General features: G+C 47.4%; 1 protein-coding gene across 3 annotated transcripts in view; it reads right to left on the bottom strand.

Moving 5' to 3' along the window:
• Nucleotides 1–21,061, bottom strand: part of LAMA5 (laminin subunit alpha 5) — a 178,643-nt gene that overhangs the window by 81,469 nt on the left and 76,113 nt on the right. For all 3 annotated transcript variants that reach the window (XM_075012169.1, XM_075012170.1, XM_075012171.1), the window contains 3 exons: nucleotides 13,293–13,411; nucleotides 11,525–11,695; nucleotides 10,698–10,795 (listed from right to left, as the gene is read on the bottom strand). In XM_075012169.1, coding sequence (XP_074868270.1) covers nucleotides 10,698–10,795; nucleotides 11,525–11,695; nucleotides 13,293–13,411 — 388 coding nt within the window. The remainder of the gene's footprint in view (nucleotides 1–10,697; nucleotides 10,796–11,524; nucleotides 11,696–13,292; nucleotides 13,412–21,061) is intronic.

The following is a 21,061-nucleotide window of genomic DNA, read 5'->3' as shown; positions in this document are numbered from 1 at the left end:
TGTGCCCAGGTGTTCAGCATCTGCCTATATCCTTCAGGTAGAAAGTGAAGCCAAGAAAAGCCTTCCAAGGGAAGTAGATGGGGAGCTACTGTTTCAATATTCCTAGTGAAATTTTGAGAAAACGCTTTATGCGTCCTGGTGCAAAAATTCCAGACCAGCCCTAGAAGTCACAGCACAAGAGGAGCTGGTTCAAACACCAAGTGGGGGAGCTCTTTGGGCAGCTTTCACAGATCAAGTGACAAATGCTTCTCAATACATGTTTAGGTTTGGGAGAATCGGTCATTTTCTGCCCAGAGCTCTCTGCAAACACACAAGACTAAGTATCTGCCAAAAAGAACTTGTAATTTAGAGAGATACAACACAGAGGATCAACACTTTTCATTTAGGACAGATTTTCCAAAGAAAATAATGGCCTTTTTTCAAAACCAAAAGTTCTTGTGCATTTTAAATTTGCTAATTTCTGGACAGATACAAAATAATACCATCCTATTTTTAAGTTTCTCATTTTCTTTTCCCAATTTCCACTCTTCCCCATGCACTCTTCCCTGGAGCAGAGCTGGAGGGTGAAGAATAGAAGAAAAACAAAAACAAACAAAACCTAAATTTTTTTTTTAATCCAGAAAATTTTCAAAAATGTAAATAAAAACTTGATATTTGTTACAAAACATCCCTCATTCCACCCACCTCTACAATTGACTGGAGTGAAATACTATAGCAGGGAGCGGTTACACATATGCCAGGGATGTAGTGCTGGAAAGGTGAGTTGAAGAATTAACAGAGAGCACTGACATGGGACTGGGACAGCGGAGACTTGATGGAAGGGGACTGGAATGGGACTTGATGCAAGGAGAGCAGAAACCTGTCCCTCAGAGAATAAAGGGCACTGCTGACAAAAAATAAAGCACCAAGTACCAGGTAGGAGAGAGACACGCATTGCTATGAAGAGGTACCAGCATAGAGTGAGCACTGGTTTATGGGGAATTAAGGTGGAGATGACAGTGGGAGGGGAGGTGTGAGCACCTCAAAAGAAGCATCTTCCAGCCTTAGAGGCTAACCTGCCATGCACTTCCTGGTTTTAATAGCTAGTGTAAGTAGGTCTGCACTGACTCGACAGGCAGCCTAGGAGGCGCCAGGCAGGAATTCTCACTAGTCAAGTGAGCAATCTTGTCCCTCCGCCCCCCCCAGCGGTAACTCACTTGGCAGTGACATCATCACAGAAACTTCTACTTAACAGAACGTTACACCCATCCAACAAAAACGCCTTCTGTTGTTTTAGACTGGCGGTAATATTGTGTGTTTTAGCTTTTATCTGCACAATTACTCAAACCTCCTCACAGCATGTCTGCTCCTTCCACCTCTCTCCCTCACCGCCCTGCCAGTCAAAGCTGGGTCGTTGACAACAAACACAATTTCTAAATACACTGGAAACAAATGAAACAGTGATACAAAAAGCAGATGCCAACGTACAGCCATATTATTCTGCTGTTCAGCCAGAGCAGTGCTGTTGCCTTGCGTAAGTAATATGCACAAACATCACAAAGTCCAGGTTGGGTGGTTCCTTTGTGGCAAGTGAACCAGTTCATATAAAGTAAGAAATGACCTGAAATTTTGACCAAAACTTAAACAGAAACAAACTTCTTCAGCTCTCCACAAATGAAGTGAGGCAGTGATGCCTACTAGATTGACCACTGAGTCTAGGAGACCAGAATTCTATTCCCAGCCCTGTGGCTGGCAGGCCTTGGGTGGTTCTCAGCCCATCTCCATCTCCTCATCTGTATAATGGGGATAATGATACAAATCTCATTTGTAAAGTATGATGATCGACTGATAAAAAGTACTATATAAGAGCCTGGTTGTATTAGGATGATGAAGTGACTTGGCAGGAAAAAAACAACAACAACACGAGTCAGAAAGATCTTTTTCCTTAAGGGATCAGGTCTATACCAATCAAGCAACAAAAGGTTACATAAGAAGAGTCCACAGCTTGGATTTAGTTGTCCTAAGACCCTGGGTGTTGAAGCCTGATCTTCTCAAAAGCTGCCTTCTCCCAAATGTCCAGAGACCGATGAGCTCATGGTCAAGGGCAGCCAAGAGCAGAGCTGAGGTTAACTCCTTGAGCATTGGAGGCGCCCCACCACCCTGTCACCTACCATCCTACTTCTCTCTCACCTGCCACGTGATCAGAAGGGGAAAGGGGCTGAAATTCCACATGTTCCAGATGTTTCTGCAGCCTGCCTTGTAGAAGTAAGTGCTGAACGTCTCACCGGGAAGCCCTGCTCTTATGAGCTATTGCAGACTCAAGATGGAGGACAGATAAATACCCCACCTTTGGATGCTTTTCCACAACAAACCAACCCCCGGACGCCAAGCCTTCTGGCCACCCTCTCTGACTTCGAAAACAACACCACCACCATGATTTATTATACGTATTTAGGTAGCACTCAGGGGCCACAATCTCCCCACTAGGGTAGGAGCTATTCAAATACACACCAGGAAAAGATGAACCTTGTGTTCAGAGGTGACTCATGGTAGCCCCTAGGAGGCACACCATCCATCTGCGCCCCTGCCAAAATTTTAATCACTAAATGGAGTGCCTCCTTGTGCCCACTCCTGCATCTCCTTTCCCTACAGTTACCAGTCACCTGTGGGTGAGTGGGTATATTGCGTATCACCTTGCACTTAAAGTCTGCTATATTCTGAGCCTAGCTCTTTTGTTGAACCTGACTTGCAGAGGGACAAGGAAAATGGATAGGAGGGAGGAAGCAGAGATGGAGAGAATAAACCAGATCTACTGTGCAGAACACTCAACAGTCTAAGGTAATTTGGGCCCAGGACAGGTAGAAATGGGCACAAAAAGGATGAGAGAGTTGGGTCTGGTGTTGGAACCCTCAAAAGGCTTGCTTTTGACGAGAGTCCTGGGCTGAGGAGTGAGAAGGCTGCCTCCTTCTGTTGTTTCTATTATGCCTCCTAGTACAGTCCTGCCTGCTCTGTGGCTAGAAGAACTGAGGCAGGGCCTTGGCTTAAAAAGCCTGTGCTGCATAGACAGAATATGGAAACTAGGGACTTGAGAGTGGCCCTTAGGCTATGAAGCCATGAACTCATTTTCTCAGAGAAAAGGGTTTGAGTCCTCAAAATGAGAGGTCTGTTGGACTTCATACAGCAGCCCTGATGCCTACAGCTAGGAGCTCCTCCTCATGGCCACAGCTGAAACGAGGGTGTGAGCAGCTAAATCGGCAACGTCCTGGGCTGACTGGAGCAAAGCCTTTAGCACAGCCTTGCCCTCCTCAACCAAGGCAGAAAACTCTGTCCTGGAGTCTTCTGGCAGAAGCTCTGTCAATTCTGATGTAGCCCCACAGGAACTGAAGCTCTAACTGTAAGGATTGCCAGGTGGTTTGAAATCCAAAGCTGGTGCCCCCAGTAGAATAAACTTTCCTAGTGAAGAGGTTCATTTTCTTCAAATCTTAGGTTTTAGGTGATGGGTCTTGGTGTCCTTGACACCCCTGTTTGTCACCGTCACTAAGCAATCAGGTGCTGGGCATGAATTTAAAAAAAAAAAAAGTGTTCAGACCTACTAGAAGAGACAAAATAATTCCCCATTTGTTGGGAACATCTATCGGGAATGGGTCTGCCACAGCATCTTGGTGGTATCCTGTACAGTCTTAAGTGGCAGAGCAATTCAGGAGGATCCCAAAGGGGTCAGGATATCAACCACGGGTCCAATGACTCTGACCTCCTCAACCCGGAGCCCATATTATGGGCCACCCTCTTCAGGAATTGCTGGTACCCTCAAACGTGAGAACCTTGGAGGTTCCAGCTACTGCCCCATCTGGTGAGGATGATGATGAGGTTCTAGCTGGGACTGGCTCTTACTCCTAGCTCTCGGCTCTGTGGGGATCATGCACAGCCAGGTCTTCTGGTGCAGTGACCAAGGAACGTGGGGCAGGAGTATGGAATTCTGAAGCCACCGACACAGATGTCCTGGAATAAGACCATGGCTTTGATGGAACACCCAGCTGGTCATCGTGCAAGCCACAGCACTGAGAGAAATTGCTCTCTCTCCTACTCTAACCACGAATGTCTGTGCCAGTTCTGCCTGGACACAAAGGACTCCACATCCTAATTGGAATCCACATGAACATGCACTCCAGGAGCTTCACTCTAAAATGCAGTGTGGCTCCATTTGGTGAGAGCCTCTGGGCTTCAGCTGGGTCCAGTTGGGAGTTTTGCCATTGGCTTCGACATGGATAGGATCAGAACCCTTGGGAACAAAGGAAATTGTATCATCCCCCCGCCACCCTCACCCCATGCTCACTAAATCCAACCCCTGTGGAAAACACACTGCCCACCCCGACATTTGTACAGTATCAGTTTGTGAGGAGGAAGCTGCTGTCCCGGCATCCTGGGACTTGTATGAAAACTCATGTAAGCTAGATAAACAATGCCATCTATTCCCATTTACAGACAGGCAATTAGCATGGGAGACATGCTTCATCACGCATGGGAGCCTGTCCAAATTAACTCACCCAACTTCACTCTTCAATTTCTTGGGAGTTCATTGGTCCAGGCCACACGAGCATGGGTGTGTGCAGTGGAGACAAGCTCCTTGGCAGGTACAGCCGAGACAAGCCCTGATACATGTCCACTGGGAAATGGGGGCACTAGCAGCCAAGATGGGCCTATGTTCACATCTGAGGGGAGCAAGAGGTGACTGGGAAGAAAACCAAAGAGCCCATGAGACTGCAGCCATAGCCCTATGGCACAGAGAGGACAGCTGCCTTAGGAGAGGTTTAAATATTTGCTAACTGTCAAGTTAAAAGACTTAGTGCCTGATCTGAAATTCCCACTGAGCTCTAACAGTGATTTCTGCAGCAGCCAGACCGTGTGCGGGCACCACCATTTTGTGTAACCCACCGCAGGCAGGCACAGATTCAGGCTTCCCATGTGCAGCATCTTCAAGCACAGCTCCCCAGAGGCACCCGTTATTCTGCTGAGGCTTTCCAGGACAAACATTTGCCATCGTGCAGCGGTTTGTGCACTGTCCCACCTGGCAAACTGAGTCTAAGCAGGATTCCTGCAGGCTGACCAAAGTAAACGAATCTTCGCTCCAAGCCATCTTGAAAACTGACTGTACTGCAATCACAAACTGCCCTTCTGCCCAACAGCTGGAAAAAGTCAACAAATGCTGCATCCTAACAACATAACTTTCTATTGCCTTCTGATCTGGAGGAAAATGACACTTATTACCAGGTAGTATACTGAGTCCAGATAGATTTAATTCTGTCTCCGCACAGGGGGATGAGTAACTAGACAACCTGTTGAGTCCCTTTCAGGTTTTTATTTCAGTCACTGTTTGTATTGTGGTGGAGCTTTGAGCCCACAGTCGCAGACCAGACACCATTGTGCTAGGTGCTGTACATATTCAGAATGGACAGTCCTTGTCCCAAACAGTTTGCAATCGAAGATGTCTTGATACCACACCCGGCCCCTCTCAGACAAGATGGTGGTCAGGAATCTACAGGAGTGGGAACAGTTCTCCTAACCAAGTGCAAAGATGTCTGATTTCATGCGGGAGGTTTACAAGTTGAATAGGTGCCAGAGAGGTCCTCACTGGACTGCATTAGAGAGTAGAGTTCACAAGACTTTTGGATATTCCAACTAACTGGGATACAAGCAATCCAGAGAGCAACCTCCCACCTGTCAGAGTGAGTAGTGAGATACCATCAGGATTTTAACTCAGCCAGAACAAAATAAAATTCCAGGCTATCCTACATTTGTATCTTCTTGTCTTGCTGCTGTCAATGCCCTGGCCTCTGAAGATGTAGGACATGAGCTGTCAAATGCACCACCCTTCCCAGTCAGGGGGGCTTACACACAGATTTATGAGGGAATGAGGAGCTCCTGACAGCCACTGTAGATTCCACGATAACCCCACCTGGCTCAAAGCCAATAGTTGCATTTGCTGACAGCCTCACTACCCTCCCTTTATGCAATATCGAGCTATGTATCTCTGTGTACCGGCTCCATGTCTTCATGCCACAGAGACATCAGGTCAGTAGAACAGGCAGGGACGGGCCTACTTAACTCTTCTGGGAGGCTACAAACTGTTGCTGTCAAAGCCTTTGAAAAACAGGGAGTGTTTCCAACAGTATTTCCCCACTGAAAACTCAAAATTAATCCAATTTCTTCCCACCCAAGTCAATGCCCAGGGAGCTCGGCCCCAGACCAGGCGGATGCAATTCTGACTTCCATGCCTTGCTCCCGGGAAGTTAAACTCTGATGTAATTACTGCTGAAATACAGTGGGAGCCTCTTCCACTACACTCCCAGTGCTGCCTTTATATTGTCTGATTTATCGGTTTTCAGGAGTTCCATTTTATGTCCTTCCGTTTACACGTCTGTCTGTCCAGACATACCCCAGAGGACCTTGCAGATGTTACTCACTGACTTTGCAAAGAACACAACTCAGATACACTTTCCCCACAAGGTAAGAGCAGCCAACTCTGAGGTGATATGCAGCAGCTGTTAAAACAGCACGCTGCAACATTACCCAGCCATTTGGGACAAGGAGCAAAGACAACAAATGCAACCAAAAGAAACCAAAGAGGCAATTCTGGGAGTCAGAATATAATAATGAATAGAGCCGATGTTTATCCAGGATCAAACAGGCCTGCCTTCCCCTCATTTAATTCTCCCCTGGGGAGCAACCCCAGCTATAAATACACACTCTCCCTCTCTCTCTCTCTCACACACACACACACACACACACCAAGGATGCTCTTTGCTAAGTAATCACTGTGGTGCATCTGCTTTCTTCTGCAGACAAGAAACACATCCAGCAACACTTAGTTTTCAAACAAAAAAAAAAACAAAATTGAGAAATTAACCAGTTCACATATTTACTGAACCTGTTATTAGGAAACAGATGAGAACCCCAATGTGCTTTTCAAAACCTCCTCTGTTTTAATTCTTCATGGATTTTTACATCGGCTGGAGCCTGCTGGAATTTTACCTCACAAGATCCAAGCCCACTGCAGGATCCAGATGAGAAAGAAACTCAGGCTTTTCAGCTCCGGCTGACTCTACCCAGCCCATTCTCAAAAGCAACACAAGCTGCACACAGATGGCTAAGACTTAACGCTTTCATGGTTGTCAGCAATTATGTGGAAACACAGATGAGAAGGATCCTGGGGGCTAGAAATGTAACCGTCTGGGGTTCCTGCTCGTTTGTAAAGACTGGCCATTTACTCCTTCATATCAATTTGATATATAAAAAAAAAAAAAAATCAGCATAGCCTGGGCTCAGGCCCCTCAATGGGGGCTGGGGGAGCAAAGGGGGCAGCTGCCCCGGGCCTGGCATTTCAAAGGGGTCCAGAGCCATTGCCGCTGCTGCTACTTTGGCAGTGGTGGCGGCTGGAGCGCTGGGTGCCGCTCTGCACCACTGTGTGAGGGGAGAAGCTGGGGGCAGCACTGTAGTCCTGGCAGCCCTGCCCCCTCTGCCCTTGGCCCCGCCCCTTCTGGAGCACAGAGCCATGCCCCACTCCCAGCTTGCCCCTGCAGCAGCAGTTGTCCCTGCTGCCTGTACTCCCTATGAGTGGGGCCGGCCCCTGAGCTCCTTTCTCCCATAAGCAGGCCCACTGATTTTATGAGGCAGATATGGAGAAGAGCATTTCAGATGCCCAGCGAATTTCACACTCATGGAAGACGCTTGGCTATGGTCCCGGTCTGGAACTCTGGAGACATATTCTGGGGGTCAATTTTCTGTTTGGCCACAAGTTTCCTGTGTGAGAGCTTGGGAAAGAAACTGGGTCTTCCCTCTCCCTCAGTTTCTCATCGGCAAAACCCCCACCTCACCAGCGTGTTGTAAGGATAAACGTACGAAAGGGTGATTAGCGCTTGGCTCTCAGAGCAGTGGGGGCCACGGAAGTTCCAAGGCATAGCAAAGGCCTCAGCAGTGTGTCTGCTCAGCTACGTACACCACCCCAGCAAAGAGCTGTGAGCTGAGTGGGGAGAAACCAACGACAGAAGTGAGGGAGAGTTCAATCCCAAAGCTCATTCAGCCCTCAGCTACTCCGCTAAGGCTGCAAAACTGGGGTGCCCACTATAGTGGCACTGGTTTGGATAAAGAACTCCAGTCTGCTAGGAACTGGATTTAGCCTGCTGAAATTGCCCATTCATACAGGGTATGTTTCTTCATCTCAATTCGGTGAAGGTTTTCCTTTAATTTAAAGCACTAGTCTCTAATCCCTCCCCGGCTAGCCCACACACATTCATGACTTGACTTGTACGTCAAGGTCTTGCTTTCTATTTTTTTGCCTTCATCCTCCCCCCAGCCCTCATTTTGACAATGGAATGTTTTGTTTAAGACCTGACAGCCTATTGTATGTTCTTTGGTCCTGTACGTGTTCCCCACAAAACTGGAGAGCTTTGCCTTCCGCCTACATTTTGGACCTAAATGATGTTATGTCTGTTGCAACCCAAATAAGTGAATCTCTGATGCTTATGTCTAAACATCAGGTGTCAGAGATTTATTTAGTTGTGTTATTTCTATATGTAAGTCACCTGCCAACAGAAGGACTGTGCGGAAGGGGTGGATTTGGATTTTTAAAAGTTTTTCATTGCATACTTTTGCCTCCTTCTGTCACAAAATAAGCTGTTATGCACAATTAGACAGCAGACAGCTGTGCAAAGGAGACACAGAAAAGAGAAATAGAATTCTCAATCATTTTGGGGATGAATACTAAAATAAAATAAAATAAACCACAAAACAGATGGGTTGGCAACATTTTAATACCACCACCACAGAATGTTTTCCCATCATACTCTTTAAAGACAAGTCAGAGGACAGACGACAAAACTGTTAGTTCAAGCTAACTTTCCACAGATTATAGAGATAACTACAGTGAAAGCCCTTTTCTCTGGCATGCAGGAGGAACTAGAGGTGCCAGTAAATTAAAAATGCTGGTTAAATAAGAGGGAAAGGTTTGAAGTCTGGGACAGAAGGGTGCGGGGCAAGGCTCTGAGAGGGGCCTAGGTCCAGAAGGGGGTTGAGGTACAGGAGGGGTTCTGGATGAGGGCGGGCACTCACCTCCTACAGCCCCTGCAGGCAGCTCCTCATCCTTGCTGCAGGCATGTCTGCAGACTCCAACCCTGCAGCTCCCATTGGCTGCAGTTCCAGGCAAGAGGCTGGGAGTTGCAGAGTCAGAGCCACCTGTGCCTGCAACAGCAGGGATGGGGAGCCATTTGCAGGAGCCATGTGAGGAGAGCACCTCCCATCCAGCAGCCTGAGCCCCTCTGACACTCCAACCCTTTCCCCAAGCCTCTTCCCAGAGAGTGCCCCTTAGCCCCTCCCACATCCCAGTACCCTGCCGGCCCTGTACCAACCGCTTTATAAACCTGGCTTTCTGTGCAGAAGAGGAATGCCAGTTTGTCAGGTGACTAAGTGCTGGATAAAGGGGCTTTTATTGTATCAAGTGCTTTCTCTGAAGACAGCCTCTTCTCACATCAGCGTGTCAAACAATCTGGACAAGAGAGGACCCCTTTGCCAGCTCTAAGAGTCAATTCAGGAAAGCCCTTGAGCCCCTGCATTAAGATAAATATATGCTTCATTTTTTTCCCTGAATTAAAGACCTAGAATACAAGGCTGAGCACATTTACAGAACACTTCTCCCTAACCTCCTCCATACGGCCCACAAAAACACTTTGTGCAAAGCTCGACTTATAGAACAGAAATCCACAGCTCTGTGGCAAGGCTTCTCCAACTGAGGGTTGTGAGGTTATTACTTGGAGGGGAGGGGGCCATGGGCTATTAGCTTGCACACCCAAACCCTGCTTAACCATATGGGGGGCATGGGAGGTGAGTGCCCGTCCCCATCCAGCACCCATTTAATTTATAATGAACGAGGGGTCACACTCAGAGGCTTGCTGTGGGAAAAGGGTCACAAATACAAATGTTTGGGAGCCACTGCACTAAGGAATGCCACGGAGACATCCAACACACCGTTTTGTCTCTCAGTAGCAGAAATTTCCCCTGTGGTGGGTGCAAAAAAGCCTTCATGGGTGTCTACAGAAGGAAACCCAACAATGGGGCCTAGCAAAAGGACGTGGGCCCACAAGATAATCTCTCTTTTGAATAATTCAGCTGTCTGAGTCAGCTAACCCACAGACAAGAATGAGAAAGCTACTGACATGTCGCATGGCAATTAATCTGTGGTGTAAGGATATCTCAGGGCATCTGTGACAGAAGTGGTACTTGAACATCTTTATCCAGCAAACCTGGGAAATGGGGTTTGCCTGATGATTTTGCTGGGCCAGGGAGGGAGCTGCAGGGTCTGGGCATGAGGCAATGGGGATAAGGTGCTTACTTGCTGCCCTGCTCCTGGGGACACAGGTGGCTTTGCACTCCCCGCTGCTCTCAGGCACTGCCCCCACACTGCTATGGGAGCGGCGGGGGAAATGGCTCTGCAAGCTGCCGCTCTCCAAAGTGGGGAAAAATGGAAGTGGCAGAACGCAAAGCAGCTTCCTCCTCCATACCCCAAGTGTTCTTGTACTAGGGACAACAGGAGTGAACAGGTTTAAGTGTATTAGAATACACTTCCTGGCTCCCAGCCCAGTTCCTTAACCACGGAACCCATCCCTCCCAACCACCGTTTTAAATGTCTCAACACCGACAGCGGAGCTATGAAATGTTGAAAGTCTTACCTATAGGGGTCAGTGGGGTCCTTGGCATCACAGACGTCCGCATGGCCATGGCAGACGCAGCGCCCTCCAATGCTGATGTCTTTGATGCTGTAGTAATACTGGGAGAGCATGGAAAGAGTTGGCCTTAAGATCATTGTGCAGAAGTCACATTGGTGCTTTTCACTCATGCTGACAATCTACACTGAATGTTCTCAGACTCCCGGCCAAAATTTCCCTGGGCTGTGGTTAGCACCTGTTAGCGATCGCAGAGCTAATTAGCAACAGGCTCGGATGCCCAGCACAGCCAAGAAACCAGGTGCAGCTCTAACAGGTGTTCTGGATTTGGTTTCGTTGGCAGTGAGTCTCTGAGAACAGTTTCTCCTCTGGCCAAATTGCCTGCTCTAGCCATCGCTGTGCACCAGTATGGACTGGAGGCACTCAGCACCACCATCCGATACAGCTGCCCAAGGAGGACAGCTTGGGTAGAGAACGAGCCTTGAGAGGGAAATTGCAGAGAAAAGCGCTAACTACTGGGCCTAGGAGGCTCTCCTACAAGGCACTCACAAACAAATGGAGGCAACCCACTGAGACGTCTCTCTGCACAAAGTACTTCAAACGGACGGAGAGAGAATGTAAAAGGAGAACCTGTAAAGATCAGCCTTTTGGACAACATTGGTAAAATGGCTTCCCTGTTGGGCTGCATCCTACCCAGAAGCCCTTGGGTAAGAACCTTGACTCAAAGCACTGAGGTTATCAGGGTCACAAGTTCTGTATCACAAATGGATTCTTCTCCAGGGTACCTGGTACCAAACCTACTCTTCTTTCATTAGCAGCTGGAAGACTCTCACCCTCCTCGTCACTGTTGGGTCCCTCAGGGCTTTGCCCATCAGGTGCCCAAGCAGTGTGTTGGTCTGCAGGAAGCGCAGTCTGATGTTAGTGGCTTTGGTGAAGTTCCGTAAGAGAGGTGAATATGAGAAGTTCATGGCTCCGGGGCGCCCATTTACCAGTGAGACAACAATCTGTGGGTGCAGAATGAGAAACACAGAACAATCTGTCAGGCGGACAGAAAATTAACATCTCCCTCTACCAACCACAAACCCTTTCCAAGCTCAGTAGATTGAATCAGCCTTCTACAAGCTTTGTTTCCAAAAATGGCTGAAATTCAACAGAGGTCTATAGATACCACTTGAAAACAGGGAGCCATTTCTGAAGGGCATTTACCAGCAGTCAGAAAACCATAAGAATCACACCACCTTCACAGCCAGTTCTATTCTTATCCTCCAGATGTCCCCTGCCAAAAAACCCTACTCCAAGCAGAGTCTTGACCCCAAAAAGGAGAGATGCCAGAGACTCTGAAGTACACGAGGGACTTGTCTAATACTATTGATCTTACAAGGAAGGTGTGTACTATGCCAGGGATGGGCAGCACCACAGAATACTAGAACTGGAAGGGACTTCAAGAGGTCATCAAGTCCAGTCCCCTGCTCTCACAGTGTTAGATATTTATCCAACCTGTTCTTAAGTATTTCTAATGATGGAGATTCTACAGCCACCCAGGGCAATTTATTCCAGTACTTAACCAACCTGACGGTAAGGCAATTTTTCCTTCTGTCCAACCTAAACAAATAACTGTCTGTATTCACTTCATTTTATCTTCAGCATCTGCTCTTGGGCAAGAGAAAGACAAACCACAGAAGAGCAGATGTGAAGTTGGAGAAACATAGCACTGGCAGAGCCTTCCACATGGCACAAGCAACACTGCCTCCAAGACATACAGGTGCCTTCTGGGCCAAATTCTCACAAGGGGACTAACAAGATTTTCCCATGTGTGTTGTGACCACAGATCTCAAATTTGCACACCAAAGGGCTGCGTTTCGTCAGCTCATCCTTTCTGCTTTGCCTTCTCCTGAAATCTAGCCCTTGCTGCCAAGCTCAAAGACCTCCAACAGGACAGAACACTGTGTTTTATAAACAGGAATGTCTGCGGTTTACTGAACTCTTTGCACTTTTCTATGACCCCTCCTAATTCCAGCACAGTCTGGGGGTGGACACACAGACTATGGTAGCATCTGAACAGCTGGAACTGATCCCCATGACAGCAGAAGAATTTGACAAGAGGGTGCACCAGATTTCCCTGGCCACATCTCCTACATATCTATCAAGATTTACATGTGCTCTGAAGGAGTAAACAGGCTATGAGTAATGCTGTTGTCCCCAGAACTACAGAAAATCTATTATCTTCTGATGTCTGAAGCCAGTCCTGTGACCCAGGCAATACAGCAAAGTCCATCTCTGCTTGTAATAGCTGGTTCTCTGGATTCGGTAGGCCAAATGCTTGTTTATCCCATAGGAGGAAGAAGTGCCTGGTAGTGTAGTACAGAGACACTTGGCAACCAAGTCCCATCCAGTTCTCATCTGCTTGAGGAAAGAGCGGGGACCATCTGCTCAGCCCTACAAGAGGCTCTTTCCCCACCCTACACAGGTGGAGCAGTTCCAGTTAAGGGAGAGTACGTGGAGCTCCTCCGAGTCCCTTCCATTTACCTCAGCCACCCTGCTCCTCCCCACCCTGAGAACCACAGATCTTGAGGGAAATAGAGGCCTTGTGCAATGGCTCACCTCTCCGTTTTCTAAAGGCACAATTCTGGAGTATTCAGTAGTGCAGATGGCATCATCGTCCTTGGTAATACGTTCCACGGTGTTCGGGCCAAACTTCTCAATACAGTCCCTCTTGGACGCTGTTTATGAGAAAGAGACCAGAGCATTAAGATAAGACAAGAGCTGGATGGCTCAGATGATGTTTAAACAAGCATTTCTCTTCACGTGCCGGTGGGAGTTACCTAGAACAGAATTAACTCTCCATTAAAAATTCATTAAATTTGAGCTCCTGTCTCTTCTGCATCACTTATACCTTAATCTAGCCAAATAACTCCCCCTCTCAAAACCGCAAAGAGGACGAGACGTGAAGGGGGCCAGGGTGATTTGAGAACAAACACTGAAGTTGGGCCAGAAATCACGAGAGGGAAATCCTGTTCCGGTGTATTGTAGATTCAGAAGTTTCACAGTTTCACATATTTTACAGTGAGAAGAACCAGCACGATTATCTAGTCTGACCACCCTGCATGATACAAGCCAGAGAAACTCACCAGTAATTTCTGCATCAAGCCCATAACTTCTTTTTGAACCATAGGAGCACATTCAGAAATATAGCCAGCCCTGGATTTAAAGACTTTAAGATGAATCTGCTGCATCCCTAAGTTAATTGGTCCAGTGGTTCTTTACCCTCACTTAAAAACATACATCTTATTTCTTAGTCTGAAATGGGTTGGCTTCAGCTTCCAGCCAGTGGATCATGTGAGGTGTTTGTCTGCTAGATTGACTTGGATAAATAAATAGATCAAGCTTCTTAACTCTCTTGTGATAAAGTAAGTTTTCCAGACATCAGAACATTCTAGCAGCTCTTTCATGAACACTTTCCCATTTCTGACACCCTTTTGAAGCAAAGATGCCAGAACTGGACACGGGATTCCAGCAATGGTATCACCCCTACCATATATAGAGAAAATACCACCTCCCTGCTGCTCCTCTGCTCAGGCATCCCTAGACCACTTTTATATAAAATACTGAAGCATAATCATCCTGGAGTTTGTGTGAACACCAAGGAAGCTGACAAACAGTTTGCAAAGGAGCATAACTAAGAGCACTGAGGCAAAAATCAAGACAAGCCATTTAGGATGAACAGAAAAATTAATCCCAAAATTTGACAAAGAAACTACTAGCATGTGGAACAGCCTTCTCAGGAAAATAGCTGAAGCCTCAATACTGGATACATTACAAACAGGACTGTACAAAGCAAAATACTACATACCGTGGAGAGCAAAATAATGTCCTACAGGCAAAGAGTCCTACACTAGCAAGCTTTTTCGAAAGAAGGGGGCTCTTCCAAAGATCCCATGGAGCGTCCACACATAGAAAGCGTTCTTTCAAAGGTAAATTGAAAGAATTTGATGCTCCTTCTTTAGAAACTGCTCTTCCTTTCCCTTTTCAGGAAGAACACCTCCTTTTGAAAGAAAGAAAGAAAGAAAAAGAAGATGCTCCACAGGGCTCTTCTTTCGAAAGAACAGTCCTCATGGCAACTGACTTTTCAATCCCTGGCCTGTTCTTTTGAAGGGGTGGGGGCTCTGTGGACACTCTGTTTCAAAAGAGTGGGTCACTATTTGATCCGCTTTTTTGTGCATGGACGCACTCTTTCGAAAGAAGTTTTTTGGAAGACATCTTAAGGGCTTCTTTCAGAAGATCTCTGCAGTGTTAACATAGCCACAGAGTTTTTATCTTCCATCCCTGAAACTTGTGGTTACAGATAAACATACCAGAAAACTTAAATCAGGCAAAACAATCCACTTAGTGGCAGCAATCCAGGGCTCCTGCCACTAGGAGGCAATGCAAAATGGGCCAAAAGCTAGAGGACAGTCACAGCTGGCCATTAACTTCACTGGTCAATTGTCTCACTGCCATGCAACTCCCTTTTGAAAGAGAAGCCAACAGCCTTGCGTGGGGTTTATAGGAACCCGGACACAAGTCGAAGATGCTACTTGGTTCCTTGGAGTTGTAGGAGCGCCACGCCTCCCCTGTGCCACGGAACAGGCACGTGCCACAGACCTTGCAAGTCATGCGCACATTCCTGAAGCTCTTATGCTCTTGTGTCCCCTCAGAATGCTTGACATTCCAATATCTGCAGAGTAAATGGGCAAAGAGCTGCACTATTTACCACTGCTGTTAACAAGGAGGTAATTTCCTCATTAATCCCAGACCCTCTTAGAATTAGTCACATACCTGAACACTCCGGTAGCAGAGAATCTGGCAGCATGGACACTCAGGGTCAGCCACTCATTAGATCTCAAACCAAGTAAGTTTCAGGATACATGTTCTACACAGTGACTGAGGAGCTGATTACCCCATCTTCCATTGGCTATAAAACCTCACGTAATGCCACCCTCAAGGCAAATGCCACCACAGAAGAAAAATCGCGAAATTTTCTTGCCCTTCTCCAAAGCCTCTAGCATAGACGTCTGTCCAAGGCAGGATGTTAGCACAGAGGAAGGGACCCTGACGCTGGGCCAGTCTGAAAGTAACTCTGTTCCTAGCAGGGGGGACGTTTACATCTGACTAATGTGCTAATAGTTAGCACTTACAGAGGGCATTTCATTTGCTGGTTGCCAAGTGGCTAGCCAGGGTGCAGGAAGTATTAACTCATATACAGAAGAATGGCCAGACTGGTTCAGACCAAAGGTCCATCTAGCCCAGTATTCTGTCTTCTGACAGTGGCCAATGCCAGGTGTCCCAGAAGAGTTAATCATCAAGTGATCCAGACGCTTTTGTCCATTTCCAACTTCTGATGGACTATGGATGCTGTCCCTACCCGTATTAGCTAATAGCCATTGATGGACCTATCCTTGAATTTATCCAGCTCTTTTTGAACCCTGTTACGTACTTGGCCCTCACAACATTCTCCGGCAAAGAGTTCCACTGGTTCTCTTTGCATTGAGCAAAGAAGGGTAGGGAGAAGGAATACCTCAGCAGGTAGTGCACTGGCTTTTTAAACCAGAGGCTGTGAGTTCAATCTTTGCCGGGGACTCAAACATGTTTCGTGATAACAGCGGTCAGGTACCTGAAGGCAGTACCATAATTCTAGCCTAACAAGTATATCAGTTTGTTTGTTTTAAATCTACTACCTATTAATTTCATTTGGCGACTTGTAGTTCTTTTGTTATGGGAAGGAGCAAATAGCTCTTCTATATTCACTTTCTCCACGCCAGTCTTGATTTCCTAGGCCTTTATTATGTACCCCCTTAGTTGCCTCTTTTCCAAGCTGAAAAGTTCCAATTTTATTAATCTTCTCATACGGCAGCTGTTGTATATCCTTAATCTTTTTTCTTTTTTTCTGAACTTTTTCCATTGACAAGGTATCTTTTTTTGAGCTGTGCCAAGCAGCCACATCTGCTTGTAGTATTCAAGATGTGGGCATACCACAGATGTATACAGTCGCAATTCCATGTTATCCTCTATCCTTTTCTTCATGATTGTTATTGGAGTTTGTCATAAAGGAGAGGAACAAAAATTCTCACCCACATATTTCTCGATTCTATTTCTCCACCTAACACCATACTTCACTCAGCTACAATCATTACCTCCACTTTAAAGATGGGCAAACTGACACACAGAGAGGAGAAATGACCCAAATTCACACAGTGAGCCATCAGGAGAACTAGGAGTAGATTCCAGGTTTCCCAGCTCCAGTTCAGCCCCTTTCTGATCGCCACTCTGCCTCTTATTTTCTAAACTCTAAGTTTACTACCTTGGATTGTTTTCTCCTTGCGTATTGTACACCTCTTGCTGAGCACTCAGCAATGTACACAAACATAGGCACAACAAGGATGTGATTGTGGGTTAATTTAGAGATCAACCAGGAGAAACAAGGGGCTAACACCAGACAAAGCAGCACAGTAGATCATCTTAGCTGTTCCTGGAAGGCATGCTCAGCTCCAAATCAGACTCAACTGAGAAATGTTAGCATAATTCATGTGAATAAATCCTCAGAAATAAGGTCCCAGGACTGAAGGTGCCTCCTTTACTGCAGATTCTACCTTGACAACTAAGTTTGGCTGGCAGGATAGGGGAAGGGAGCAGTTCAAGGAACCTAGCCCCCTACTCACCTCTCATCCATGTGACTCATGCTGGTATGCACCCAGAGATACCTAGCACTCAACAGTGTGGCCTTACTCCATAAACAATACCTGGGCAAGGCAACAAGCTGATGCACAGCAGCAGCAATGGAAGGAATGCAGCGGCAAAGTATAATGTCAAGTCTCCAGCAGCTGGGCTGGATTAATAACCCACTTTCCCCTGGAACTGCTGGCAGCATCCTGTCATTGCTGTGGGCCAGCATCACTCCCATTCCAGGGCACTGCCATGCTGGGTACAAAGAAACACGCCAGCAGAATAAAGCAAGGGCCTTGGAATCTGGGCCTAGCGATTTTGTGGGAGGGACCCAAAGCAACAGGGGCCGCAGGAAGGTTAATGGAAAACCCAGGCTCCATTTTGCTGGGTGTTCTGGAGGTTGGGGCGAGGGAGGAGCAGCAAAGAGACTGAAGCAGAAGAAAACATTTAGCAGTTACTCTAACACACTGTTTGGAAGAGGGACCCTCCACAACACAAGTCCAACATCAGTTTTTAGCTGGACGAGAATAAATCCACTTGGGCTACACAAACATCTAAACCTTGGTACCGCTCCTGTGCAACAGTCCAGCCCCAACTCCTTGAACCAGAGAAGAGGGAAGGGAGTCTGTGCTAGAAGCCAGCCACTGCTCATTTCTACTCTGACACTGGTTGTCCCTGTGTCCTCAGGCAAGTCACTTCCTCCCTCTGTACCTCGGTCAACCCACCTGGTACTTGAGGAGAATAATGCTTTCCCACTTCACAGGGAAGAAAGGATCAATGCTGATTATTTTCAATGGATTGTAGGGAATGTACAAGTACTTAGATGTCCTAGGATAGTCACGGATGTTTAAAATTTCCACTGGTCCTGCGTCACCATGAGTCCATCATGGTCAAATTTAACTCACGGGTGCCTCTTACAACACAGCCCGGGGGGACACAGATGGTGAAAAAAAATCCAAGCAGATTAAAGACAACGAGAGGGACCAAAGAGTCAATTCAACAGCTCACGCACTGTACCACATCTGTCCTTCTCTTTGTGAAGGAGACAAAAAAAGACTAAATCCTTCTGATTCAATGTTCACAGTTAGCCACTGAGGGTGGTGCACAGAGATAGAGTGTGTGTGTGTTCAATGTGTTAGCCAACCTTTGTTGCTCTACCCTTCCTTCAAACACGGGGTTTTGATTTGTTTTTCATTTTGTTTTGCTTGGTTAAAAAAAAAACCCTGATTGATGAATCTCAGACTACCCCTACAAATCCCGTCCACCCCCAGTCTGCATCCTTTTGACTTCTCCAGTGGCTTGGAAAAAGTACTCTCCAAGCTCCTTACTCAGACTCACCATGGAGAGAAGAGAAACCGCCTTTGCTACAGTGTCTTTTGGCCAGAACCAGCAGCACTTGCCTTCCCGCTCTAGTGAAGTGCCCGGAAGTTTTCTACAACAGAGTTGTTGTTAACCTCTCCTTGGCGAGAGAAACCTTCCAGCCTCAGTGGCATTTCAGGGGAACGTACTGCAGGGACAGCAGGAAGTCTGGGGAGTGCAGGCTTGGAAAGGTGGAAAGAAAAACAACTATGCCACATTCAAATGCTCCTCTTCTTGGAAGCGGGAGCCATTTTGCACAGTTAGCTCTTTAAGAGAGTGGTGACCCTTTTGGGAAGGTCCTATAGAGCCATGGTCACCAACCAGGAGTTGGGTGGGGAGCAGGTTTTTGCGGGTTTGCCAAGCACGCCCCACATTATACTTGCTAGGGCCCAGGGCAGAACGCCAAAGCCCTACCACACAAGACTGCAGCCCAGAGCCCCAAATCCTCCAATGCAGGGTTGCAACCAAAGCCTGGACAGCTTTAGTTTTGTGGTTCCCCTGTGGCTTGGGTCCCCGGGTAACTGCCCAACTTATTACCCCTTAATGCTGGCCTGGCTTTTATATACAGAAAAACAGTGGTTGTGACACAGGTGGACCAGGGAGCTCTTATAGCAAGAAAAAGGCTGAGAACCCCTGCTATAGAGCTCACCAGAAAATGAGTATCTTCCTACAGACTTTTTCAACCATCCTACAGAATTAATTACCAAACTCTCTCAATCCCCTAGGGAACTGCATAGATTAGGTCAAAAATAAACCTATTGTAAAAATCTCAATTGCTACCGAATTCCATCAGGTTTATAGTGTCAACCCTCAAGTTCTACAGGAATTTGCCATAGGTTATAGCACAGGGGTTAGTAACCCCCAGCACAGGTGCCAACAGTGGCATGCAAGCCAACTTTCATTGGCATACAAAGTGGGAGCCCTGCCCCGCCCCTCCTCCGCCATGCAGACAGGAGCTTCTCAAAGCCATGCCACCCATGGAATAACAAATAAACAGCTGATGCTACCAGCCACCACCTAAACTGTAAAGCTCTGCATCGTAATTAATTTATGAATGAAGCTGTTGGAAGTAGGACTATTAGTGACTTTAAAAAGTATCACTGGCGCTCAGACCATGCATACAGGTGCAGCGCACTGCTTCGGAAAGGTTGCTGACCCCTGGGCTAGCAGCTTGTCCCACTGCCAGCAGTCAGAGGCACCCCAACTCCTCAGCAAAGGGGGATGAAGGCAGCATTTGAGGATGTGAATGGCAAGAGGGTATGGCCCTCACTCTTGCCAAGTTGGAGAGGTAAGCAGGTGAGCACAGAGCTTCACTGATGTCAAGATAGCAAGGGTGGCTTTACGTGTCCTTTCACCCATAGATGCCAGGCGTGTTAGGGTCTGAGTTGGGAATGGCACGGACTGCTCTAGCTTGCTTACTGACTGCTCTGGGCCACAAAAGAGCCTCTGGCAATTTAGATTATGCAAAACCATGTGGCCACACCTTCCCTTTGCCAGGTAGGCCCATGTGCAGAAGGCTGCTTCGCCCCAGGTTTGTGCTGCTGGGGAAATCAGGCTGGGTTCCAGTCCCACTCCACAGACAGAGCAGTTGAAAGGGGCAAGCCACAGCTCAGAATCAGGGCCCGAGTCTCTGAGGGCCTGTCTACACTGCAGACAGGAGTGAGCCTTGCAGCCCCGGTAGACAGGCTTGTCTTAGTGGGGCCTGAACTAGTGTGATACAAGTGGAGGTGTGGAGGTTTTGGCTCCTTTGGAGATTTGCGCTAGCCACTTGAGCTCTGCCCCGGGACAGCAGATTGAGAGGCTGCACTGCTGCCCAAGCCGCAAGGTGCACACTGGTATTTTTAGCAGTCTAGTTCAAGCCCTCTGAGCACAAACACCTCTGGCTTGGCTGGGAGCTGGTTTGCACCTACAGGGTTGACAGACTCTAAAACAAACAGCTCGGCTATGGCTACACTACACTAGCGAGTTTTGCTGACAAAATCCCAGTTTTGTTGACAAACGCTGGAGGAACATCCACACACAAAATGTGTTTTGTCAACAGTATGTTGACAAACTCGGCACTTCCGCTGACAACCTTCTGTCTCTCCCAAGAGAGCCTTTGTTGACAGGTTCTGGTAACAAAAAAGCTGGGTAGATGATCTGGGGGGCCTTCTCTCAAGACAAGGAGCAGCCCTGTCTGCTGTGCTTCAGGGTGCCTGTTTTGTCGAGAGAGTGGCTGGGCAGTCTGGCTGCTGTGTCGACAGAGTGGAGCGCTCTTCCGATTGGTTTTTGTGTGCGGCCACACTCTGTCGACAGAAGTTTTGTCAGGAAAT

The sequence above is a fragment of the Carettochelys insculpta genome, chromosome 17 (genome assembly GCF_033958435.1).
Source record: "Carettochelys insculpta isolate YL-2023 chromosome 17, ASM3395843v1, whole genome shotgun sequence".
NCBI lineage: Eukaryota > Metazoa > Chordata > Testudines > Carettochelyidae > Carettochelys > Carettochelys insculpta.
Note: the sequence above shows the minus strand (reverse complement) of the source record. Positions and strands in the feature narration are given on the sequence as shown.